General features: G+C 36.5%; 1 protein-coding gene across 4 annotated transcripts in view; it reads right to left on the reverse strand.

Annotated features, from left to right (window-relative positions):
• LRBA (LPS responsive beige-like anchor protein) overlaps positions 1 to 27,997 on the reverse strand; it is a 417,031-nt gene that overhangs the window by 56,678 nt on the left and 332,356 nt on the right. For all 4 annotated transcript variants that reach the window (XM_064510803.1, XM_064510804.1, XM_064510805.1 and 1 more), the window contains exon 48: positions 2,530 to 2,697. In XM_064510803.1, the coding sequence (XP_064366873.1) occupies positions 2,530 to 2,697 (168 nt within the window). The remainder of the gene's footprint in view (positions 1 to 2,529; positions 2,698 to 27,997) is intronic.

Genomic DNA, 27,997 nt, shown 5'->3' on the forward strand with positions numbered 1-27,997 from the left:
ATTACTTTCATCTTTACTCCTGAGTAAAACCAGAATAACTCACCATTGGTGATGACACTCATTAAATCTCTTTGCACTGTTATCAATAACGTATCGGAGTTGATCATGTGTAACATTTTAAATTACATATACACATGTATATAATACAAAAATATGCTACTACAAAATAAATGTAAATAGGAAGGGATACCTTGCTCAACAGAAGTCTTTCTACTGTTAGAATATCCTCTTTGACCTACTTAAAATTAGGCTGAAAAACACTGAATAAAATTATTCCATTGGACCAATCCTCAAATAACACAGAAGAAAATATTACAGAAAACATTCATTCTGCTGGCTGCATTTGTCAATTCTTGACATCAGCAGTGTTTCAAAATTCTTCTGCTGATAAGCTATTCCTTATTTAGGAACTCAATGGCACTCTCAGTTTCATTTTTTATGCCACTCAGCTCAGAATGTATAGAACAATCCAAAAATAAGAAACATTATAGTAAAGCACAACAAAACATGACAAACTCTAAAGGTTTGGTAACAAAATATATTAAAATATATATAGAAGTACAAAGTGGATGCCTCTCTTGAAACAACCCACACTTTCAGATAGGTTTTTAACTTCCTCAGTCTTAGATTACCCTTTTTCAGGCTACGACATAAATAAAACAGGTCACAGTTATACAGCTGTTCTTGAAAAGTTAAAAACTACACAAAAATGTTGTGTGTGGTGGCTGTTATTTTGGTCAGTATTATTTCAATTATTAGTTTCATCATTTAATGTCCTTTTACTGAGAGACTATTTTTATGCTTTCTCTACCAATATACATATACAGTCAGTCTTTTATAAGAGGAGTGGAATTTTAAAAAGCAATGCTTTGGTAAAAAGTAACATTTATATTATGCTAGGTGAATCACAAAGGAAAGAAGATCTTAATATAAAAGGGTGTGTAAAGACGTACAGTCAAAGCGGTATTTCACATTAAGAGTATGTTGAAATTAACACTGAAGACTGAACCAATATTAATTATACACAATTCCCAGTCTTTTTTCAGCTCGCATTTAAACCTAGCACTTGGAGAGTCTAATAATAACTCTTAAAGAGTGTTTCCTTGTCAGAGTACAGTGGACAAACATTACCAAAGAAATGAAAAAATGAAGGGGTGACCAGTCACGTCCGTCATCCTTGGCCAATAACTGTTTCAAATCCAGGTGATAATTTTTCTTACAAGCCAAGCATTCCAATATCTCTCCTCTTAGCTCCAATTAAAAGCAATTATATGCAACATGTCTATTTTGGCTCATTTTTATTTTAGCTTTAGTGGACCAACATGAAATCTGCAGGTTGACTGCAACCTAAAGAACTATGACATCCTGCCACCACTCTTGTTAGTAAACCCAGCCATTGTGCACCTCTACCTGCCTGGCATGCCCCAAACCTCTGCGCTGCACCCACACGCTAGGTACAGCCCACACTGCTGCTATGATGTGACTCAAGGTACAGAGGCTGTCGAGGTGCCCCAACAATCAGACGGCCAGTACGTACAAATGTACTAATGTTTGGAAACAGAACTGTCATCGTTCTTGTTTTCATTCATTTCACATACATACTTCCCGCAGGTATACATCTAGCCATGCTTTTAAATACAATTATCTAAAGCATTCATATTGCTTTGTTCTTAGTGACTCAGAATATTTGATGACCAAGTACCAGTTACATTTACTCTATAATTAACATACTTACAGTTATAATTGGTTCCAGTGAATTGCTCTGAACAGAGGAAGTAACCCCTATCAAAAATCACCTCTAACCACCTCCATTCCTTTTTTTTCTTTTCTTTTCTTTTTTTTTTTTTCTTTTTTTTGCAATACAGCCATTTAGGCAGGGCAGGGAAGTCTTTAAGCTCACAAATATCCTGAGGGATATTTTAGAAAACAGATTTTTCCAAATGGTGCTGAGTCTGAGTAAAAGACTACTGATCATCCCAATGATTTAATATATACTTTTGCATATGAAAAATACAGGACAAGTTAGCATTACTATCCTTTTTTTTTAGGATTTGATATCCTACAAGCCAAACAAAGATATTGAAAACTACAAAATTACAGAGTGTTTGATGTGTAGTACCTATGCAACATTAAAAGACAATGTTAACAGTGTAAAAGTTAATCCAAAAGTGCAAGCCAAATCAAGGTTGCTCACCTTCATTTTCCATTAAGACCCAGTATTAATTAGTGAGCAAAAGGACTGCCCCCAGCAAAAGAAGCAATCCTTGAAGTTTTATTTGTGTATTAGCACCCAGTTTGTGCTGAACTTAGATGCACAAAGTTTAAGAACAACTTGCATGCTTGTTCTCCAATTATTTTGTGTCTGTGGTGGGTGGTTTCCTAAGTTTCAGGCACATTGCATTTGACTGGCCTTTAGCCAAACCACAAAAGAAAGCAAAGATTTGAACATTCACTGATCACCTTAAACAATATGGAATCTTTACATTTGCAACAGCACATTGGTCAACAATATTTAAAGTGCAAACTTACCTCTCTTAATACAGGATCTGCTATTGAGCTTAAGTTTACAGCTCCTTCATAAGTCAAATAGTAGAATACATTCAGGGATCTAACAGCCTCTGGTCCTTGCTGTTTGTAGCCAAAAATCAGATCAATCCATTGGTGAAGCTGGCAGGAAACAAACTCGCTTTCTAATGCCTGTAAAAAAAAAGGCAAAATATAGTCTTCATTTCTAAGCAGTTGAAATATACTCTGAGGAGTGTACAGGATTATCCTAACAAGTCCCACTACGAAGCTGGTAACAGCATTTTAGAAATTGTTCCAGAAAAAGAACAGGTGGCCCCGTGATAGATGCCAGAGTCTCAGGACTAACCCTGCCCTGCTTCCCACTGACCGTAAGACCCTTGCCTTCTTAACCATAACAGTGGGAATAAGAAACAAGCAATACATGGAAAGCATTTATACATTTGTGGACAGCCAGGCTATCTTTTTATGCCGTTTCAAGATGAAACTGTGGTTTGCTATGTGTGATTTGCCCAAGGAATGGCATGCAAGGCAATGTCTTCGGGGCAGGCAGACAGAGGTTGGTGCATCTGGGGAAACTGAACTAACCAGAGGTATTCCAATGGCTACAACAAAAAATGTTCTACCGGCAGGAATACCAACTTGCTGTTTCTTTTATGCATTTCTTGTATATATCTGGTATACAGACCTTTACAGAAACAGCACTATGCTGAATGATTAAACCATTTTTCTGATCACATTATCTAATTACAATCCAATCCCAAGGCAAAAGTACCCAACAACACTGAATCTCTCCATAATGGTATTAGATATATCACAAATATATTCAAAGATAAAAATCACTGTAATCTAAAGAGTTCATTTCTCTGGATTAAATCACTAGCAGGATTTGCTTCTTCTCTTTTATACAGACAATTCAATATATCTCCTATTTTAATGAGAAGATGGGACAATGTAACGAAGTCTGATATTTGCTTTGTATAAAGAAACTAACAGCATTATCCTCGTAAAGGAAATTCCTAATTTTGAGCAGGAGAAGTTAAATTAATCTGAAAACCAAGGAAACCACGATGCAATTTGCACACAAAAATGATGGGTTTGTTTCATTAACCGATGCCTGGAAACAACATTTAAATTGACACATAAAAACAGCAATTGTCTTAATTTGTGTGGTGCACTCCACACAAAAGCCCTAAATATGTTCAAATTAGAGCAAGCTGCTTGATTGTCACTGCAGTCTCATGTCATATTAATGCATGACAAACATTAAACCATACACTTAAATGGCAATTTATATCATTTAAATGTTTACTGCCAAACCAGATCATCACTCATTTAAATGTGACTTTCTGACAGCTAATTTCAGTTAATTTTCCTCGATTCACTTAATTAGAACTTTCAATCAAGAAAAGACCTGTACATATCTTCTACTTCATATCATTCTTTTTTTATTATTATTTTTATTAGGATTCCCAGCTACTGCATTGCTGAAAGTATTCTTTAAAATGAATTACCACACAGTATACTACCTCTTTGGATGATCATATGGAACTATCTTACGACATATGTGCTTGGATAGAATTTTTTTTTACTTGTTTTATTTTCTTTCTTTTTTAAATAAAAAAAAAATCAGACACACACAATTAAAGCTATAAAAAACCACAAGCAGGCCAATTAAAAATTAATGATTTCAAAATTGTTTAATAAGAAAAAAACAGTCAAGAGTCTCATGAGTGTCCATAACACTACAATTTGCAGCCATAAAATTCTACAGGGCTCAGCAAATTACAATGATAGGGGTTAATTTTTCCTGCTATCCCACTAAAACATTTTAACCCTAGAACATACTTACTATTATCATTATACTATTTCTCTCAGGAAAAAAACAGTGTTAAGGATTTGGGGGATTTTTCATATACATGTAGTATGTGCAGACATTTCTGACATTTTGCTTTGTTTTCAAAAACTAGATTTGTAACGGTCATATTACACTTAGAAAACACCTGGACATGAATAACTAAAGGAATATCACTCCGTAATCTCCTCAGATTAACAGGTAAATCAAAAAAAGCTCTTAAAAAAGCAACACCAAAACACACACCTTCTGCCTGTTCATGGAGTGGTTGGTAGCCAATTTACCTCTCTTCCTCAAGTTCAAAATTAATTTGCACTTGCAATTTATATAAATTCAGTAGTAGATTTTATTTTCCTATATTAGGCAATTTTAAACCATCTTTCTTATATGCCAAATCACAAACATGAGGGCTAAATGCAAAATGACTATGGTCAACATTAATACTCAGGACCCTGAAGGACAGACCAAACATCGCATACACAAACGCAAATAATAAATAAGCTTTGCCTGTCATTGCAGGTTCACGGTTAAGTTCTTCATTGAGAGAGGTGTTCATGCTATGACTCCATTGACGGAGGATCAATAATTAATAGGCCGTACAATGCTTAAAAACTAAACTAATTTTTCAAGGCAAACAATGCAATGTATTAGTATGTGCGATACACACCGCAGAGCCACACTGATACGTACTATTTAAGATGGGCACCACTGAAAAAAATCTGAAAAATGAATAAGGTTCCCATTTGCATAAACCCATAAGACAAATCCATTACAGTCCTAGCAAGTTATCCTCTTTTAAAAAGGGATTTTTTTTTTAATTATTACTGCTAGCATTTGCCTATTGCAAAACTAAACCAAGGGTACCGAACGCTAAGCATTTCGGATTACTTAAACATCTAGGGCAGAAGGTGCTCATTAAGGATCACGTTAAAGATGGCACGCAGCTATGGGATGCTAACCGTCTTCCCAGGCCGCTCTTAAAACCACCCAGTCAGCCATTAGCCCTCCCCGAGCAGACTGCCTGCATCATTTACACCCACCGTGCGCTCTGAGCAAAGCAAGTAAAACACGAAAATCCACTAAAATGTCCAGCATAATACAGTAATATCGAATCCTATTGAGTTATCGTAAAATAAATCAGTGCCTAATGCCCGATTGTTAAGGATCAAATAAGACCCTGAAAAGACTGTCATGCGAAGCCGCACGCAAATTGTCAGTGCCGTCCACAGGGACTCATCTCAACTTTGACAAACCGTCCTGGGGCTGATATCTGTTTCTTTAATGAGATCTATTAGGCAGAGACTAAAACACTGGAGATATGCTAAAAAGTACAGTATACAGATGTCAAACACAAACAGCCATTAGTAACTTTCATTTCTCCATTCCCAAGGTAGAAATGCTGCAGAAACATCAACAAATTGGAGCTTTGATCTTACAAGGAATTTTTAGTTTCTTCACAAATATTTTTCAAATGTACACTCTGATGTCATTAAAGCAAATGCAATTAAAACTACTTCTTCAAGAATAATTCTGAAATTCATTATTTAAATTCCATCTTTTCATGTAATGATTTCCAAAAGGAATGAATAGAGAATAATTTTCTGCTAGCAAGTGAAGACCAGCAGTCTAAAACACAAGTGATTTGGTAAAACATAGTCAGAATGACAAAAATACAAAACCAGCCAGGTTAGGAAAGATTTTTCCTTTTTTTTTTTCTTTTTATAAGCACTCCTGTCATTCATTACAATACACTTCCCAAGCAGTCCTTATCCTATACCCTTGGAATCAAGTTTCTGAGTAAAATGGTGAGTATCTTTGAAGTAACTACCATGGGGTTTTGCCCTCCACTTTTTCTTTCTGGTTTAGATTATTTAATGGACTACAGTATATGAAATGATGTCTATTAAAAATAAATACATAATGTGCTGGAGATTAAGATGTTCCAGTGCTGAAATCAGGTAAAGATATTAAGTGTATTTCTTCTCACCAGTGTGGATATTTATTCATAATGAAGCTATTCAGAAGTATAAGGCCACAGACTTGCTTGCCTTACTCCTATGCTGACTAAAGCAAAATAATCCCAAAGCACAGCACAAAGCATGCATGTAACTCTTATTTTGAAAGACAGAATACAAGTCTAGCCTCTACAAAATATGTTTTATATAGCTAAAAAGAAAGGAGAAACTTTTGATGAGACCACAAAACTGTTTCTCATGCATAACAAATCTTTTCTACTCATGCAATTAAAAAGAGAAAAAAATCCAGGACTATACTACATTGGCAAGTAACAAATTACAAATCTCAAGTACAAATAATTGCCTATATTCTCCAATGGGCTAAACATTTTAATTCCACTTTAAAGTAAGGAATTTACTCTGAATCACTCAAAATAATTGAGGCTTTTTTTTAAAAAAAAACCTTTCCATTCAAAAATATGAATGTATGAACACAAAAGCATGAATTTGGATTTCATACATTTTAAGCATCAACACAGTTTTCATGTGAAAAACACACTCTGTAGAGCACTACAAAGCACTCACAGATCTGAAGTACCAGGTAACTAGTTTAAACCCACAGTGTGTGTATTCTGGCTTGTAAGCATGTGCATGCCCACACATTACAAAAAACCCCAAACAACTGGAGTAATGTTTGCATGTGCAGGCTCTCAGACACTAGCTGGTAGTGCTGCCTTAGCATTGATATATGACCTTTGTAAGCTACAATGAAGAAGGCTGCTTTTTTCAGCCTAATTAGAACTGTTTCAAATTTTCCTGCTAAATATATGATAGGAGGTCCTTTCAACTTTTTTTTTTTATTATTATTATTACAGAGTTTCTTTCCATGTCAACTTTGTTCCAATCAAAATATGCTTTGAATTAAATGATTTTGATTCAATATGTGGATCACATTTCACTTCTAAGATTTAAAGTCCAAAAAGGAAAAGTTTAGGCTGTTCAAACAAAGCAAGAGCAGCCACTTTGCGGAAAGCTATTCACATTTACGAAGACTGACAAATTGTTTGTGTGCACCATTAGGTCTAGTTTCTGCAATAGTTGCCAGATTTCCTGTCCTCCTAATAACATATTAACTCTTGAAGTGCTGGCTGCATCTTTTGAGGTTTCTCAGTACCTGATAGTATTTAAAAGTATATCACCAAATACACTTTCATCTGAAACACTACTAGACCACATGGGTAGGCATCAGAAAAAAGTACAGAATACTATTAGAAACATATTGAACTCACGCTTGCCTTGAGGATACCAGGAGGAAGAGGAGGACAGCTGACATAATAAGGAGAAAACTCAGCGTTTTTTAGGAGGCAATATAAATTTTGAAAGGATGAAACGGATATCAAAACTTTTTACACAATTGGTGGTGTCTAACTTGCCATAAATAACTGTTCCCAGCTGAGAGCTACAGAAAATACATACAGTTTTATTTACTGCATTTTGCAATTTCTGTTAAATCTGAAATACCTCAAACAGTGAGCAATTATTTTACAGCTTAAGTTATATGGATTATCTCTTTTTTCCTTTATTCTGTTTCCTTTATTTTAAAATGCTGCCCAGAAGCATAGTGCCAGTATATTCTTCTTTACTATTATAACTAAAGTTAGCATTTTACTTTATTTTTCGACTTTGTTACCAACAGTCTGATAAAATAGAAAAAGAACTCTGGAAAATACAATCTTAATAAAAAGAGTTAGCTCAGATGCTTTATACAAGAAGACTGCTCTTACAGAACAAAGGATATCAGTAACTATAGGAGAAACTCGCACTGAGGCGATCCCTGGAAGACAAACCTCCCTTCCTCCACTTCCTCTGCTTCTCTTTATTTATCAATAAAGTACTACGTAATGACAAAAGAGAAACTGAAACAAAATGAAACAAAATTCTGTGGCAAGGTAAATTCTGCATAAGCATCACTTCACCAAAAAAAATGTGCCAAGGTCTATATGGCAACGATGCCAAGGTCTATACTCAGTCTACAGTTGTTATTTTATAGTTTTAAATAGATGAATCAGACAGCTGCTACATATTTAATAAAATGAAAGCTACATTTCCTTTGAAATTCAGCTGTAATCTCAACTGAAGTGTCTACCATTAGCTGCCAAGAACATAAGATTTGGGTAAACATGAAAACTTGGCCTCAAGCATTCACATCCACACTCTCTATAAAGGGCAGAGATCACCGTTAAAAATTATTTTCCAGTATATGCAATATGCTAAGTATATCCATGGCAACATGGAAATCTGAAAACAATATTTTAAGGCAAAATGGCTACAATTTATCATGAAGTGTATATAGGTAAACACACCAAATGCTACATTTTTGTTGTTAAGTTCCCAAGTTTAGACATCTAACTTGTGCCAGCAGTGAAAACATTTACCCAGATGCTTAAATTTACTCGTGAGCAGTTTCACTGCCTTCACAGAAAAACAGCTTACAGGGGTGAAGTTAAGCATCCTTGTTTGCAGGATCTCTTGAGTTTTGTTACAATGTTATGAGAAGACACAAAGCATTATAGCTAGAGGAACATCTGGAAAGGCAGACTTAAAAACACACACTTCCAAAGACAGCAGTAGAGTGTAAAGAAACTAAAAATAGGTTTAAAAATGCCAACATGGGTGCTAAAAGCAGTGTAGTTACAATATCTCTGTGCTGAATAAGGACTAATTTGCCCACAGAAAATGTAATTGGTGTCTCCTTTTCACTGAGTGTGCCCACAGGTACTCAGAACAGAACTATAAATTCACGTTAGCTTTCCCCACTTGTTCACATAGCCACAGTCATAGTTGTGACCATAATACACTTAAAAAGAGTGGGCAAAACCTGTCTCAGCCAACTGGCTCCACAAAACAACAGATGCTTTTCAAAGAAAAACTCAGAATGGTCCCTTCCGGATTGTTTGATTTCTTCTTAGACAGAGAGAGAAAAGATACAGAATTGTGATAAGAACAAAATCTGACCAGCACGGCTTTATTGAATTACCCTACATGAAAAATAATAAATGAAAGCCATAATTAATCACAGTTGTGGAGTCATACAAATGGCTATCATTATGGATAAATATGATAATACTGATGTATGCAGCTTGCATTTCTCCTTCCCCTGAGATATTCAGAAAATCTAACCATGACTGGTTAGACCATAACCATTTCTTACTACAAATATGGTTTAAAGCAAGTATCTGTAACACCAGGAAATGCTACTGATTTCTCTGCCCTTCCCTCTCCTCCCCCCTAATTTTTGTCCACGTTTAAAAGTCTGCTACATCCTCGGAGGATCCTCCCCTCGGAAGAGTCAGCAACATCTCCCAAGACCAAGAATATCAGTCTGGACGAGAACCCCTTTAAGCCTCCCTCTTCCCCACACAGCACCAAAATGAGGCAGGAAGCTTCCTCCTCTCCGAAATCCAGCAATTCCTCTCCCAGGTCCTCCAGCACTTGTTTGCTTGAAGACTGACAGACTGGATCTGGAACTTATTACCCATGGAAGCACAGGCTGTTAACCACACAGCTGACAGTTGGTTCAGTCAAATTAGCTTAAATGAAGTTTTGTATTAAAAAAACAAACAACAAAATCCCACAAGATACGACTATATTTCACAACACAGTGTTGTGCACCGACAGAGCTGATGGAGCCAATAGGGAAGCTGTGCAACGGCGCTAGCATAGCACGCCAAGCTAACATACCTCTGTTCTCAGACGGCTAATGCAGGTATACTGTTTCTAACACGTCAGCTAAGTTTTATGCTTCTAAGCAAGGGACTTCTGCATGGCATCAAGTTGTGCCTTGTCAACATGAACACAGTTGCTGCCAAATGCCAAATCTTAGCCAAAGACAAACTGTACGATGCACCTCTGAAAGAGCATTTGTCATGGTAAACAGTGATTCACCCTTTAAGGCTACAGATTCCTTCTTGTTACAAGAGACCTGCAAAACACACACTACAAAACTGTAAACCATATAAAATTTGCTTGCCTTTGAGGCTGAACACCTCTCAGCTTGCTTTTGTACTGAAACTTCGAACAGAAACAGGCCGAACAGAAATTCTGAAAAATGCTATGGCCGGAGCCAAAGTACTCAGCTTCTGGGTTTTAGCTTACATACCACTGAACACATACACTCCTACCATAATTTTAATATAATACATGGTGAAACTTAGTGAATGTGGTGAAGATCATGAAGTTTTTTAAAAAGAGAAAATGTCTTAAACAAGAACTAAACTTGCATGATCAAAACGTAAAAGAAGTTTACATGAACACAAACAGAACAACACTGGGAAGAGCTTTCATGTAAAATATTAGAATGGCTACTACAGGTTTCGATCTCGTTTAATTCTCAACTTAAAGTTTAAGTCTACTCATACTGTCTGATTAACAACAGTGCAGTATACTTCATACTGGGAGAAACTGGTGATTTTTTTTATACATATATTTTACAACTAAATCCCCTACATCTCACCCTTCTGATTTTGTCTGCTATCCTGAAGTCAATTGCTGCTTTATTTTTGCACTCTATTTCAACAGCTTACAACACTTATAGTGTGCTTTGATGGGTGAGTTGTATATGCAATTCATGTGAAATGTGATGATCAACAGCTATTAGTACACATGCAAGGAGAGACGGAAATGGTTGCAAACACATGGTCTTCAAATCACTGCAAAGAGCACAAGCAAACAGCATAGCTATAGAGACAGATCTAATTTGTCTTTGAAGCCAGTTCCGGGAAAAAATAGTCTAGAAAAAACTGTTTAAGAATCAGTATGACAAAAGGTCAAAGAATTTAAAATTTAAAACACAGGTTAGATGCAAGCCAGGCAGACAAGTCAATTCAATCTTGTCATTTGACTTGTCTGCTAATTCATGAAGTAGGAAGTGTTCAAGAGCTTTTGGAGAACAGAACGTAAGATTTACAAAGGCAATTAGGGTACCGCATCTGAATAAATCAATCAGTTACAGGAAAAATAGGAAATAGCACTATATCATGACGCAGCACAATTGAGTAACACATTCGGGGCTAACATGCACAGATAAGCATGGGATTTGCTACCTTGCAATCATTATGAACAGACAAGTCCTGTCTTTTATGAAGACATTTTGTATAGTTGCTTAGGATGACAACAATGCAAAGTACGTTTGGCAAAGACACCAGGCTCTTTAAAGTTGGTATTTAACTTGAACAACACAGGAGAGAGAATTATTATTTAGCAGTGACAAAGAAAGAGAGAAGACGTGCGTCAATGACCCTATCAGTATGAGATCCTACAGTTCTCAAGGCTTCTCTGTTTCTTTTTAGAAAACGTTCTTTCTCAGCACAAGAAATAAAAAGGGAAGGGAGTCCTGGTAGGGCTGGCTCCTCTCTCTGATCACACCAGAGCTTCTACACTCAGCATTTAAGAGAAAATTCAGATTTGTGGAAGATGAAATACTATTTGGGAAATGAAAAGCTTTTTGCAAGTTTGCCCAAATGCAAACAGGTTTCCACGGAACGTCTTGTTTTGGCATATTTGCTAAGCAAGGCCGGATCCAGACAAACTGGTGTTCAAGCTCATCTCACGTCGAATAGCCTAGGAGGAGCACTTGCACAGTCTCCTCATTAAGGAGCACACTGCCCCAGTGTTTTTTGATAGTTTGACGGGCAGTGTCCCAGTGGATCCCCTGGGCTGTCTCCGACTCCCTAGGAGTAGCTTGGCTAGTGCTGGAATTTGTGACAGAACCAAGAGCTCCTAGGAGTCAGGTTGGACACCTGAAAGGAATCAAACTGAAAATGGATCATACTTGTAAACCACTTTTTAAAATTCCCATCCTTAGGAAAAGCCAATCTCTCATTCTTGTTCTTATTTCACCATGCAGTGAGTTTCAACCAGCTCTATCCATAATGCTTTCCTGGGACTTGCTCAATTTCTTCTGAATTTTATTCCCTTCCTTTACTTAAACTGCTTCAAACTTTCAGCTTTTTCACTGTGACAGCTGTACACCGCAAGACAAGTGACATACTGTCTCTATTGAGCATGCTCACGAAATCAAGGTGTGAACACCTCAAAGTGCAACAGACAGTCTGTAGCTGAGGGCAAACTTTTCATAATCTTTATAATACTTTGCCATGAATGGTGTTAGTAGGAAGGGAGTGGGAGATGACTATTATTAAAATTTACAAGTTATATATTGAAAAAGTATATGGTCAAAGTTATCATTATTTTAAATAAATCAAAGTTTTCAAGTTACAAGCTGAGTGAGATGTTAGATGAATCTAGAATTTTCACTTCTACCAACAATATAATTTTTTTCTTCACAGAAGACGGCTAAAAAAGCAACAGTCTTTAAAACTAAAATAAAAATATATCGCAATAAAACAGTATTTAGTGCCCTCCTATTAACATTTAGTTCAGAGACTGAACTGCTAGAGATGTCTCAAGCTTTTTTTCTTCACCAGCCAAACAAGCAGGCAGCTGATCTAAGACATTACTTCCCTGTATGGAGAAAGAAACTAGTTTTAAAACCCCGTAATGTTTCGAAGTAGCAACAACAAAGTCATAAGGTTTTAATCAAATACCATTGTACTAAAACTACCTATTCTGACTTAGGGTAACATTAATGCATAAAATTTTAGAAATAAAATCCCACACCTCTGCCATGCAAGCTTTACTGTCTGGAGGAAGGTAAGCATAAGGATAACATCAAGTCCTCGTCTCAAGTTCAGTGTCATTCAGAGCCATCACTAACTGGGAGACCTTATTCTGGAAAGCTGAAGGTCCCCATAGTTCCTCACCATTATATCCATACAACAGAAGTGTTGCTACAAGTGTTTTGGATGCCTAGTCCAATCTCTGTAACATTTTATAGTTTAATTAACTAAACCTCACAGGTAGAGCATGAAGGAAATTAACACTATTTTTAAGAAATCTGGTACATGTCAGTATTTTCATATGAGGAATTGCCCTCTACTTTGGAGGACAGACCGCTTTTCTTTCTTTCTTTTTTTCTTTTCTTTTCTTTTTTTTTTTTTTTTTTCTTTTTTTTTTTTTTTTTTTTTGAAGCCAAGTAAAATAGCAAAGAAATGTTTTTGTAACGTTTGGAAAGAAAGATGCCTCCAACTCACAACTGGCCTGAATCAGAACTATACAAACCCAGGACAGGCCAGCAACTCGACTGGCAGGGGACATGGCCATTCCTTCTCTTTGCTGACAGCAGGAAAACCCGTGGTGACGGTGTAGCATGGAGCTCAGACCTCGCTGCAGATACTGCACAGCTGCACGCTGACCATGGAAGAACACTTGCACACCTACGGCAGCCTGACATTACAGAGAGAGCTGCCAAGCATTGCTGCTATAGGCACCAATCCCTCACAAGAAAAACATTGTTTCTGCCCATATGGGAAGCAATCTGTATTTCAAGAAAACAATAGAATTTATATTCAGTCGTAAACGCAAGCCTGCTCTGTTTTGAATCAAAGCGGCCTGGTAGCGGCGTACCTTAATGCTTCTTTTGCTACGCAAGCCAAAGGCAAGCAGCAAGGCAAGAGTTAATTGGAGGGGAGGGCGGGAGGGGGTGCTGGTGGAGACCAGAGAGTTAATCAGGGAGCATATCCAGAGCCAGGCATGGATAGGCCTCACTAATGAGCCTCAAGTACCCTGCAGTGGCTTTCAAACTTAACTGGCTTCAAACGATGCCACCCCATGACAGAATACTGCTGGCCATACGAGGAGGGTGATTAGAATAAATGACTGGAGTAATTAACTCTGATTTGAAACCACCTGACTGGAAAGAGAAGCTAGAAGCTGTTTAGCCGATGGTCTTCTGGTAGAAAAAGGAAGCTTTCCTTTACTCTGCTGTTTGTATGTGTTAAAAGAGCTCTTCCTTTCAAATAGGTATTTGGTGGCACTAATGAAAAGCAGCTTTCATTCAAGGGCCTCCCCATTCATTTTGAAAGGAGGAGAAAATAAAAGCTTCAAAGTAGAACTAATTTACTTCATCCAAACCCCTTTTTGGTGAGCCCACAGTCTGTAGTATCATCAGAACAAAATACTGCTAAGAATATGCTTTAGAATCCTTTTCTGTCTTCATATCAAGTTTAAACATGTTAACGATATCTGTAATTTCTTTTCAATAAAATATTAAAGCCTTTATAAGGAAATGCAGTCTTTGCATTTTCTATTTTTCTTGCCCACGTTGCCACAATTTTTAAAGCACAAACGTGGTTCATCCCCTCTTGTGGTGGGAACTTCATTGCTTGCACTCTGGAAAACAGCAAGGATTTTGCATATTTTGAAATAGGACTGGCAATCGCCAGCAGCCCTTAGGCAGTAAACATATTCACTGCACATTCACTTTCTCCACTGCGCTATCTTGCCACTTTATTTTACAAAGCAGAATTACAAAGAGTGAGGGCATTACTACCTGCTGTTTTACAAGCAATCAGCAATTCATTGTACCATTGTTGTCCTGTACCTGCTGAGTAAATGCTTTAAAAAAGTTCCACTAACTGCCCAGTAACAACTACAGTATGGTAGCAAAAGCAATTCACCAAATGTTTATACTGAGACTCTGATTTATTTGACAGCTTTACACCTTCAAGACATGATATAATTAAATGTTTTGACAATGAAACAAAAACTGTATAAATTAGAAAGTTGTTAAAGAAGTACTGTATCTAAAATTAAAATGTAGTACAGGTATGAAATACGATTTCTGAAATGCCACTATAAAATAGATAAAATGAATTTGACTTTTATAGCATGATTTTTTTATCTTAGACTTTCTGCTACTGTATTAAAATATTACACATATAAACATTTCTGCACTTAATCACTGTGAATGCGGTTCAAAAAAATTAAAATGCAATTGTAAGTTATTTTTTAAAAGGCAATCAAAGCATGATGTAAAGAAAACCAGTGGTCCAAAAACATTAGGGGACTCTCCTAAAGTTAAAACAAAACAGTAAGCAGTATTTTAATTTGTTGTGTCACTTTTTGATATTTCAATTATTTCAAAATATAAACCAACAGCTGCCATGATGGCTTAGGGGACAAATAGCATGCTACGATGTTAATCCCAGCCCTGCAAGGCACACTGGCCCAAGCCTCAGACAAGCCTTTGTGCTGATGTAGACCAGTGAGACGCAAGCTGGCACTTCTGATGGAAGAGGGCACACAATGTGTAAGGAATGCTAAAAATGGAGTTCAGGAGGAGGAAAACTAGCAGCTGATCACTTCTGCGCTCACAGGGTGACTAAGGATAATGGGGGGAATCACTATTGTTGTTCAAAATGAAAACAAGACAGTTCAAAATAAAATTCTGAAATACAAATGCCCCTAAACTATGGTTGCTCTCACTAAGGTCAGCTTATGTCTTTAAAACCCAGTTTCATTATCATTTTTGGTAGCGTGTGTTTAAAATTTGAGCTTATTGCTAGACTTAAAAGCTAATTGTTTAAACAGTGTATAATTATATAACCATAATTTAAACATTAAAGCCTTTAAGCAACTACGCTAAAATATTTAGAGTCAACTTTGTAATGCAGCTGAAGAGCCCTGTTGTTCTAAAGGAAACTAATCCAGCAAAAGGTAACAATGACCAGTTGTTTATAAAAACCACTGAAATGTTTGGGAACTAGTTCACATTCTCATGCTATGTTTATGTTTCCATTTATCATCCTTCTCCTTGAGAAGATAGCTCAAAAGGAAGACAGACTAGAGAACAAAATTTTGTTTAAATTACACATGCAGACGTCAGGTAATTTAACAAATCGAGACAAAAAAGGGATGCCTGTATATATCTAAAATCATTATTGCAGTAAATCATTTTCTCCTCTCTCTTTCTGTAAGGGACCCATCCTTGCCCTGTAGTTTATATTTATTTTGTATATTTAGCTTTGCCAAGAACTTCTAGCCTGCAAGTTAAGAAAAGGAACCAGAAATACAGTCAAAATGTAAGAGTATACTATCTATAACTGTTCCTGCATCTTATTAATGAAGGAACAGACTTGATCTTTGCTTAGAATGTGTATCTTAATGATTGAGTCCCCCTCTCTTCACACTTTTCTTCCATTGTATTGTAACAAAATAAAAAACAATATAATACTACATCCGCAAAAAATAAACAGGAGGTGATAGGACAATTTCAGGATTGGTACAGTGGGCAAACAGAAAAATAGTTATTCTTCGCACAGTTCATTAGGAGGATTTTACAACTTGGTTACTTACGATTGCAGTGGACTGCACTCGACAGAAATCTCTCTTTGTGCTGTGCTTATGAACTACTGAAGCCACATATATTTCCATAATGATGCATGCAACCACTGAATGTGGGCAGATTGTTTTCCTTACACCTTCACTGAAGAAGATTCAAGAAGTTACCATTTTGCTTAATCAAATGTTTGGGTTCCAATCCCAGATTTAGTTACATGTCCAACTACAGTGGTTTTTGAAATAAATATTTAAGGAAACTGTGAAGATCAAAGTAAAGACAGCGAGTGCTCCTTAGAAAGAACTTTACCTTAGTCTTTTTCTGTACCTACTTATTGTTACAAGTAATACCTAGGATTATCGCAACTGAAGACTCACATTCGAAAAATATTTTTATTTGTGACAAGCTGACAAGAGAAGTCTCATCACGCAAGGGTTAGATAAGGAATGCTTGCTCACTACAAAATGATCCAAAGTGAAATGAGCTTCTCTCCCTAACTGGACTTACAGAGTTAATGCTATATTTAATTCGGGGAGTTGCAGAAAGGAAGCATAGGCTGGTTGAGTACATCAACCTTCATACGGAATATTCCAAACTTTTATCAGTGTAATACTAATGACTGTTTGTTAATCACTCAGCTCATTACATGCTCATTTCTCCAAAGACTTTTCTTTTTGGGATGTCAATAAATTCCTGTGAACACAACAGTATTTTATAATTAAACAAAAGATATCAAAGTAATGGACATATACATGTGTGTAGCCACTCCATATAGGTGGATTTTTTATGAAATATAGCAACTGAGTGTGCTCTGTTACTTCTCTTGGCATACATGCACACATACTAAAATCTGTTTGGAAAATTTGTTTGATTTTAATGTAAATCTACCATGACTCACAAAAAGGCTTGCACATTTCTGTAAAGGACAGTCTTTTGTAGCTAACCTGGTCTCAATGTTTATGTTATGCTATTCACAAAATTTTGGGGGAAAATTTCAACTTCCAAACGAGAACAACCACACTGAATTTCCCTACACCCCAACTAATACGGAAATGAAAACTGGTCTGTAATGAAATACTGAAGCACTGTAAACTTCACTGTTAATAGAAATGACACATAGAGATTTCACTATCTAAAATCTTTCTCAAGTGTTAAAGTATTTAAATAAATCCCCTGTTCTGCAATTAAAACAATCATAACTAAATAGTACTAAATGTATTAATGTATAAACTAATGGTATTAGTATTAAATGGTATTAGTACTAAAAATCCAAGAACCAATACAGTAACTATCAAAATCACAAATGCATATATTTCACAAAGTTCCAGCGCACTGTAAGTTCCTTTCAGTTTGAGCCAGTTACCTTGTCTTGATATTTACATACCAAATATATAAATGATACAGAGGAAAATATAAAGCGTCAATACCTCCTTTAAAATGTACATTCATTTTGATAAAATCCCTAATCACATAATCACAGGAATTTCTCATATTACATGGTAAACACCATAAAAGGCTTTACATATTTATAGCACTTATGCACTGTGCATATGCTAAACATAATCCATTTAGTTTTCTTTTGTACAAAAGTACAACAGATCACACTATATGGGTCTAGCATAGCAATACAGAAAATAAGAAATATGCTTACATTAATTAGCCAATTAAATGCATACTTGTCCTTCAAACTCCATATACAAAACTCCATTGTTGCAAGTTGTATTGAAATGTTTAGTGTATGATTATTGGCAATACTAAAAACTTTCAGTGAAAATGTACAACTTTGTGTACACACACACACACAAACACACGCACAGAGGAAGATGAAAAAAACTTTATAGCTGCAAAAATGGAAGTGTATATATTGGAAAAATCATGATTATCAAGACACGATGGTAGTTAAAATTGTATAGTTTCGTATTTGACATCACTCTATCAGTTTCTGCCCCAAATCGATATAACTAACATGTTAATAAAGTATTTTCCTTAACACTTGAAAACCAGAAATATTAAAGTGTAAAAGGTCCTTAAAAACAATATGTTTAATTTTTGAAGTATTGCAATCATCTTATTTTTCCTGAGCAAAGGAAAAATCTAAGAAATTCAATATCACAGTCTACACACAGAACCAAAACCAAAGGTGCCCGAAGAAAAGATATCCTTTAAAGGCTTATGACTCGATTATGGACAAAAACTCCATCAGCTGCCTGGTGTTTCAGTGCTCATTTTCCAGTCATTTCCTTGCCGCTAGGTGATATGTTACAATGCAACACGTAGTATTTAGCTCTGATCCAGACGTAGGCGGGCAATAAGAAAGCCCACTGCAAAAAGCCTTGAAATGGGCCAGGCACTAGGAGAGTGCGAAAGCGCAGGGAACAGAAAGCTACGGAGGCTGCCTCACCGTGTAAAGCCAGGGGAACAAGGCACAAATCCTGTCTGACCAGCACCTGTGACGGTGCTGGATGGCATGGGAGCACGCACTGCACAGACGGGGGGGCACGCGGGAGGGGGGAAGGAGGAGGCGCAGAAGAAAGAGCTTCATTCTCTGCACAAGGAAACAGGAGGAGGAAGGAGAGGGGCTACGTTGCCAGCCCTGGAAGTCATGATTTATTCTTTACAGTTAAGGAAGAGTTTAAAAATCATAATTAAAAATTACACATCTCAAACTATGGTACTATTTTTATTTGCCTGGGAAGCTTTGAGACTTCGGAGTTCACATTTTCAACCTTTTATCCACACAGTTAGAAATCTGTTTTAGAAATGAATAAATTACAAAAGCTCAGATTCCCTCAAGCTAATAATTTCAAGAGCTTAAGGCAAATAGCAAATATGGCAAAATTTGAATTGAAGTGACAAAACCTGACTTACAGGAGGTGAAACATGGAAAAACCTTAAAGAGAGGGGTTACTGGAACTACAAGTATAAAGTGGTTGTAGACTATACTATGTAACCTAAAGATTCTTCTACATAAAACAGTGGGAGGTTCCCATTACACTGAGTGAGAGGTATACTAACAAACATTTTCAAAGGCCTTACAGCTGCTAGAAGATTCAAGGGAAACAAACTGCTTAATATAGCTACTAAAAATCACATAATTAATAAAAATACGAAAACGAGTAACTAAGTTTACATGAGTCTTATGCCAATCTCCACAAACACAGGGTATTAAATGGAACTATTACCAGTGATTAGAATTCAAAAATGTACTTCTGTAATAACAAAATTCATTAATTCAGTAGGTCTAGTGAGTCTTTCCTTTTTGACACCTAACACCCAAGGACTTCCCCTTTAGAAAATCTGAAAGTTTGGACTTTGGCAAAACAAAATCAAAACCATGCCATACAGGCATTTTTTTCCAACTGCACCAAATAATTGCACATCCCTCCATTCAGACATGTCATAACGAGTAATACACGCAAGGAGCAAAATTTTCGCAAGAAAATAAACAAAGTCTAATTTACACACAAAGCAAAAATATATCCAGAATACCACTCATAAAAGTGAAAAATTAACAAAAAAAAAGCCGCAATAAAAGAAGAGTCAAGTCCTGGTACAAATCCAGACATAAGATTAATGAGAATGATTCATAGGTTTAAAGAGTGTGTGTCCAGTTCAGCTTATGTAGGAACAATAATGGCTTTTAAAATCCTGAATTCAGATTTGAGTTTTAACCCTGTTTCCTACAGAAATCAGCCTCAGGTGCCTTGTCAGCTCATCTGTTTGCCCATTCCTCCCTTTGTAACACCAGAGACCTTTGGCATGTTTCAAACAAACTGGGAAGATCAGTGAAACTCGCACATCTAACTCCACTTGCACAGCTCTGGGGAAACCCCTGGCCAGTCCAGGCAAGGGGGGTACGCAGAAAAACCCACTGAGGGCAGCTCAGGCAGAATACCCAGGAAACTAGGTTTCAGCAATTCTGCCACTCATCGAAAAACTGGTTACTTTTTCCAGATAAGTGTTTAAAGACGAACTTTCTGTAATGAAACAGATGCTATCTTAAAAAGAGGCAATTTCCAATTCTATTTCGAGAAACAGCATGAGATAATGTTGGAGATCTTCAGAATACCTACTGAACAGGACAGAAGCACTTTTCAGATCACTTATAGAAATACATACCTTTTTCTTTAGCATTTACTTTTAAGCACTTAATTATACAAAATAACTTCTAGTGTCTTTTTAAATTTACTTCATACAGATGTCCATTATTATGGCTTATGAAAAAAAGCACAGAAATTCAGTTCAACTTGAGAAATTACAGGTAAGCATTAGTACTTGAGTTAGCAAAATACAGTATCATTCTTTACAGCTTACTGTGTATCACAACTTTCACCTTCAAAAATACCTACATAAACTGAAAATGTGCAATACCTTAATTAAGCAAAAAGAATACCCCCTAGATGCTAAAATCAGAGAATTAAAAAAAAATACAAGGCTTCAAAGATTTCTGCTGGGTAAAACTAGACTATGAAAAAATCTTTACATGTTCCTTCAAACACCAAGCAAACATTAACTTTCTTTCTCCGTATACTCACAAGCCACATGTGTCACTTCAAATTCCAAATCCAGATTTTGGAAAGAACATGCATGTTTTTAGGACTGCTACAGTATGCTATGAGGCTACTGTTTCTACATATACTTTAATATGAATCAGTCCCTGAAACACTAACTGAACATAAATTAAAAATTTGGTCATTAATTTTATTTCACTCTGGAATCACCATTGCCGAGAACAACGGAGCACAAAACACAAATCTACCATACATTCTTATACCGGTTTGTGAAATTTGGCATCCATCAGTGTCATATAAAACACATTAAAAAAGCAGCACTACCAGTTTTAGCACAAATATTTAAAGCAGTTCAGTATAAACTTTATGTCCAAATAAAGTCTACTAATACCCAGCAAGCAGCGGTGCAGCTGCATTAGCTCATGTAATGTTTCACACATGGAAACCAAGATGCAAGATTACCTCATTTATGGTAACACTCATAAACTACACAGTACACAGTAAACATGTCTGCCCAGCAAATTAAAATATCACTGCACTATGCAGCAGCTGAAGCTATCCAGAACCTGTTTATAATCCAATAGAAACAGAAATTTGTCTTCAGTTCTAGAAACAGGGGGGAGGGGGAGAATCAAAGTCTTTAAGTAAAATAAACTGCATGGCAAGTGTCACTTGCCCCAAGACTTCCTGCTTCCCACAAAAGACATGCACCCATTCGGGAGAGCAAAGGTCAGAGCTTTACAATAGAATACATTGTAAATAGGTTTAAAATAATTGAACACAACTGCAAACCAAGGACTCATTTATAGCTTGCGAGGAAAAAAATATAGCTGTTTTAAGTCATTCCAGTAGATGAACTGAAACCTGCATTATAAAACTGCATCTGCTTCAAAAATACCAGATCACCACCTGCATACCAGTTGGATTTGGTCATTCTACAACCGTCTAAATAATGAAATGCCTCGAGTAAATTATATGCCACCACTGTTTTGATTATCCTCCTCGGTGTCTGGAGAAGCACTAAAAATGGCCATACCCAGCACCGACAGCCTGGGTGAGCAGCAGCTTTCCTAGTAGCTGAATATCATTGCTAGGGAAGGAACAACCACTTATTCTTTTTGTACCAACAAGTATTGACACAACTGCTGTAAATATTCACCTGTGAAATAAGTTATTTCTCGTGCTGTACTAATCAAGCTGATTACACATTTATTACATAGAGGTCTAGTGGCTCAGTGCCTGTTGTGTTGACTACCTGACTGGGGAGGATGGCATAATGCTCCTTTCCATGGGTTTACTTGCCCCAAATAAATTAACTTTTATTCTGTGTCTGAAGGTGTTGCCAGCACGTAGAACCAATTCCAGAATATCATCAAGTGAAAACTTGCTGAAGAGCATTCTCCTCTCAGGTATGTGAACATGAAACCTGCAGGAGACCTCACTGCAAACAGGGATGTAGCTAATAGTAGTTTATATCTACCTTCCCTTCTTTTTTTTTTTTTTTTTAAATCAATCCCAGCATTTGCTGAAGGAGTAAAGACAACAATCTTAGATGTAACCACGTACTCCTCTCCAATTTGATTAACTCTTTTTTAAAACTCAGTAACAGAAAAGCCCTTACTTCTGAGCTAAAAAAAAAAAAAAAAAAAAACAAAAAAAAACACCTGTTTGGAAAATGAACATGTTAAAAATACACAGACTGCATACATTATAAATTATTATAGTTATCTTTGCAGATCACAGACTCATTCCCAATTTACAATCAGCACTATTTTTCAACCAAACAAGAGCAACTATGTCATATAGGTCTACATTCAGTATCAACGAGTAAAATCTTCAGAATTACTATGGTTAATAAAAGCTTTTATAGCCCTTCACATGTCCTCTTTACATGCCCCGCACAAGCAATAATGAGATAATCCTCCAAAAACAAACTATCACCTGAAAGTTATGTTTAGTAGGGCTTATCTGGCGTGGAATCTGTCCCATATTAGCAAAGCTCAAGTATCCTCCTTCAGGGCATAATAAATTTGGATGTTTGTTGGGATTTGTTAATATATTCGCTATGTCTCCAGGACAAAGGTAGGAAATCATTCTATAATATTTACTTATCTCTGTTGTTAACCTTAGTTACCTCTATTAGACTAGCAATTACACCACTACAAAACCATAATCACTAGTCACAGCAAAAAAATGGGTCATCGCAAGACTGAATGGATGCTCATTTTAACAATGACACACAAACAATTAACTACTGCCACTTCCTTAAATCAGTGCATTTCAACCTGTGGTTTTCAGATGCCTTTAGGTCTATGGGCTACTTCTAAGAGACCACAAAGGGTAATTAAGAAAAGTCAGCTAACTGACAGTTGGCTTAAATTTGCTATACAGGAAAATGCACCTTCAATGGAAAATTTTATGGGGTCCTAGAAAAAAAAAAAATGGTTGAAAGTCACTGCCGTAGATCTCTTTTTATGCAGCAGAAACAGACCTTGGAATTTTTACAATAGTTTTGACCTCTTGGCTACTGCAGGTGAAGATTTTTCCAACAAAACTGAAAGTCTGAAAACTTCAGGAATTTCAGGGTAATGTGGTTTCTGATGGAAGATTCACCTTTGTAGGAAGGGTCTGGCAGATTCATTATCTTTTTTCAATTCATTTGTTCTGGCAGTGTTTGTGGCTGTTAATAAAAGCCTACAGAATTCTTCAACCCAGTAAAACAGATTTCATCCGTTAAAACAGATAAGCTGACAGCATAAGTTTCTGAGTATCCTCCTCTGCCATGTAGCACATTACTCATTCTGAGTGATAAATTTCCAGATTTTTTTTGGACAATCAAAATCCTTTAACATAGAGTACTACAAAACAACTATACATTCTCCAGGGAATTTCCATAAATTTCTACTCTCTCTTGAAAACTTGGAAAAGATGTAACCAGTTTTTCCCACCTTATGGTATGCTTATGATTCTTTCTCAAGATATTTGTAATTCCCAGTTTAAATTCTGAAGACCTAGTTCAAATAGTTGTAGGACAAAATATATTGTCCTTCGTGATCAAAAGCAACTCTTGATTTTGGGGCCAAAAAGCCACCAGCCCCCTCTGAAAGTTCTGACCACTTTTTCAGGATATCGTCTTGGTTTTCATGAACATGAACAAAGACTGACCCCACCATTAAAAGGCAACTATTCTTGCCAAGCAAAGAGGTACAAATACTAGAAAGCATTCACAGAAACCACTGCATAAAGTAGAAATTGAAAGCTTTCAGCTAATTATCTATATTCTTAAACAATAATTCTATTTTCTCCTCGCACACTCTTTTTTTATTCTCCCATGGAATACGGTAATGCTTACATACATTGCTATATACACACGTTTTCTTTAAAACATCATTAAGTTTATGAAGTCAACAGCACAAAAATTAGGAAAAAACACAATTAGGGTAGTCTGCGCAAACCTTCACATGCCCACTCTTGTTCCCGGGCACCACTGTAGCATAAGTACATGATCACATGAACTTTGCGCAAGACTGCTGTGCCTCATTCAGTGCACAGGATGGACACGTCCTGAAAGTGAATTGCAAATACATAAAGAAGCTCTCAGATTCCAGCCTCATTTGTTGCAAAATTTGAATGGCATGTAGTCAGACAGTATGTAATGAGGTTGGCAGGGGTTTGCAAAAGAGGAAAGACTTTTAGGTTAAAATAACTAAATGCCTCCCTGGGAAGCTAGATTTCACATCTGCTATAGGACTCTAATCTAAGTCACCTATAGCAACTTCTTTATAAGTATTCATTAGCTGGACAATCTATACCTTTGGGGGTGTTTAACTTGATACATAGCTTTCTCAAACATAGTTTCATGATTATTTTTACCATATTTTATGCTCAGGGCAGGATTTGTCAATGAAAAGGTTTCAGCTGCAATACTGACTTAAGCAGTTTCTGCACTGTCAACCTACTTCTAGCCCCTCATTCCCAATACTCTAATTACGCCAACACAACAATTTGTTGGGCTGAATGAACAAGCAGATGAAAACTGACCCAAATAAAAAATAACATTGTCTTCTCTTTCAGAATTTATAGAATGCTTAATACTCTGAAAAATGTCACCTCCTAACACTTTCAAACGAGACATTTACAATTAGTAGGGATGATAGATCATCATCTTTAGCCTCCTCTCCATTTATAAAATAGAAATAACACAATTTCCTCATCACATGATGATCATGTAAAGGTAAACTTATGTAGGTTTGTGGATAATCAGATACTATAGCAGTGAGTATTAAAGGCCAGGTAGAATTCTGTTTTCAGCATAGGGTTCATACAGCATGCCATAAATAGGGTTTGAGGCTATACACGTAACAGTAAGAAGAAAGAAATACTAAATAACTTAGTAAATGAGCTCTGCTCATCTTGTACACTAAATACGGCCAGTAGAAAAATAACAGCATATGATCATTTAGTCAGAGGCTGTGTGATAATGTATGAGCTAAAGGGAAATGAATAATGTGGTAAAACAATAGTTTTGGTTTTGTTTTTCAAGTACTCTTAAGTCCATCAACTTAATCCATAAATTCTGTAAGGAGGAAAAAGAAGGACTGCTTTAGTCATAAGACTTAGTGTATGAACATGTCTCTATGCAATCTGTAATTAATTTCTAAGCTCATTAAAAAACACAAAGCAGAAGGTCTTCTAGAATCATAGCTCTGAAAGAATTCCCAACCCAAACACATTTTCTTAAAATGTTTTCCTATTGCAGGCTTTGTGGAACGGCCCTTCGAGCTACCAAAGCAAACAACTGAATGATGTGAATTCAGACATGTAATGACTGTAAGGTCAGCACATGACTGTTGAGCATTCATGACCCCAAATTAAGAGGTATTACCCTCTACCTACTAATCCTTGGGTCACAAATGTACAGCCTACCCCGAGAACATTAAAAATTCCTGAAAGTTGCTTACACTCCAGTGCTTGAAAGATAGAAAGCTAACATGCACGAAATGATCAGATAATGAAAAGGGCAGTTCTTTTCTCAAACAGCTTATTAAAAATGCTGTCTTTCAGTTACCTTTTTGGTTAGTAACGGCCCACTAGAATTTTATATTAAAACATCAGAGAAGTATAACCATCGTCTAAAAACAAGTATTTTCATTTCACGGATCCCAGCATTTTAAATCCAAACTAGAATTCAAAAGGACCATGAAAAAAGAGGCTACGTTCATCTTACTAGTGAATGCATTAATAAGGTATTATTAGTATAATCAGACAACACGGTACCTACGAATTATGTCCTACATTTTTGGCAGGGTGCCTCTAGCTTTTAAACAATGTAAAAATATATTTTTAATTACTTTGGGCATTTTCACACCATTTAAGAAGCTGCAACAGCCATTCTGCCAGTGAGACTACGTAAATATTCTTACTCCGAATAAAATCCCAGCCTTTTATGCCATCATGACAAATTTTATGTCCAAAATTAGCCTGTTAAAGGAACACTTACATTTCCCATACTTATTTGTTACAAAAATTGCACATTTTTGCAAGGAAGATACTTCAGAAATGAGTCCTTTGTGGGAGACCCCTGGAGATATGTAATCTTCTAGTTGAGAACAGTTCTCACTGCAAACTTCACACCTAATATCTGAACCACAGATTTCAGGAAGCTATCGACTAGATTTTGTTTTAGGTTCCTGAACTAGACTCTCCATGAAATCAACGAAGACTTCAAAGCTACCTTCATTTGCCACCCGTTCCTGCATCCCTATTATTTTTATAGTAACACAAAAAGCTCCAAAAGAACTGAACAAATGTAGCAACTCTACTGATTCTTCAAAGTAGTTTCTCATGAGTTTCTTGTGAAATCCTCTATTTCTATTACAGCTTTCAGTGGCTAAGCTTCTCTGTCACTATCTGTGCACCACCTTCTCTAGGCTGAACAGAAAACATTAGCACCAGAAACTCCAGATCTGCAGGACTCCACTGCAGCATGTAACTGGCCCTAGGCAAATACGTCGGCTGGAGACTACTTTGGTTGTATTTCTTCCTCACCTTCTCTCTCATTTCTCATAATGTCCTAAACCTCATGCTATGAGGTGCAAGAAAAGGGAGAATCTTTCAGGCAAAGAAAGGCAAAGGAAGCTTTCATCTCTAGGAAACCCTGTGGCCCACTTCAGGGAATACCAGCAGAATAAGTTCATTAACTTCTGCCTAAATTTGGATTTACTCCTGTTAGGGAAGTGAGAAAACTGACATATAAAAGATATGGCCATTTGACAAGGCCCAGATTGCCAGGAAGTTTTATTTGATCCTCTGGCGCGCCTTGCCAGTCATCAGATCAACTGAACTGGGCATAATGTATATATACTGCAGTAGAAAGGTGTATAAATCTAATCAAAGTTGGCAGAATTTACAGTATCAGATGTAGAACTAAGCAAACATGACTGTGTTGATCTAGTCAGAAATGAAATTGACCTCTACATACACGGAATTCACACATTACTAGTGCACAGCTTAGATAACCACAGTAACAAAATGGTAGCTGAAACAACACAAGTCAGGTCACTACTTAGACCTTGGATACAAGGGCCTGAAAATGGTTGCTAATCAATTTAGACGACATGTCCCATGGGAGAAATCTCAATTCAAAGCAAAAATTTCGATAAGTAGTCACCTACGGTTATGGCCATAAAATCTGAACGTGTCTCTGTATTTGGGAGAGAAATATCCAAATCCAGAAGAATTAATCTGAAAATTGATCTCTTCTAAACTTATTCTAAGCCACTAATGCATACAGGGCAAACTGTATTTGGGACAAAGATCAATGAACATGTGCAAAGCCAGAGAGGAACACAATCTGCTAAAAATCTGAGAATGACTGGGATCTGTCCACACTGGCAGGAAAGCTAGGCTTAAAAAA

Source organism: Dromaius novaehollandiae, chromosome 4 (genome assembly GCF_036370855.1).
Source record: "Dromaius novaehollandiae isolate bDroNov1 chromosome 4, bDroNov1.hap1, whole genome shotgun sequence".
In the NCBI taxonomy this organism is placed as follows: domain Eukaryota; kingdom Metazoa; phylum Chordata; class Aves; order Casuariiformes; family Dromaiidae; genus Dromaius; species Dromaius novaehollandiae.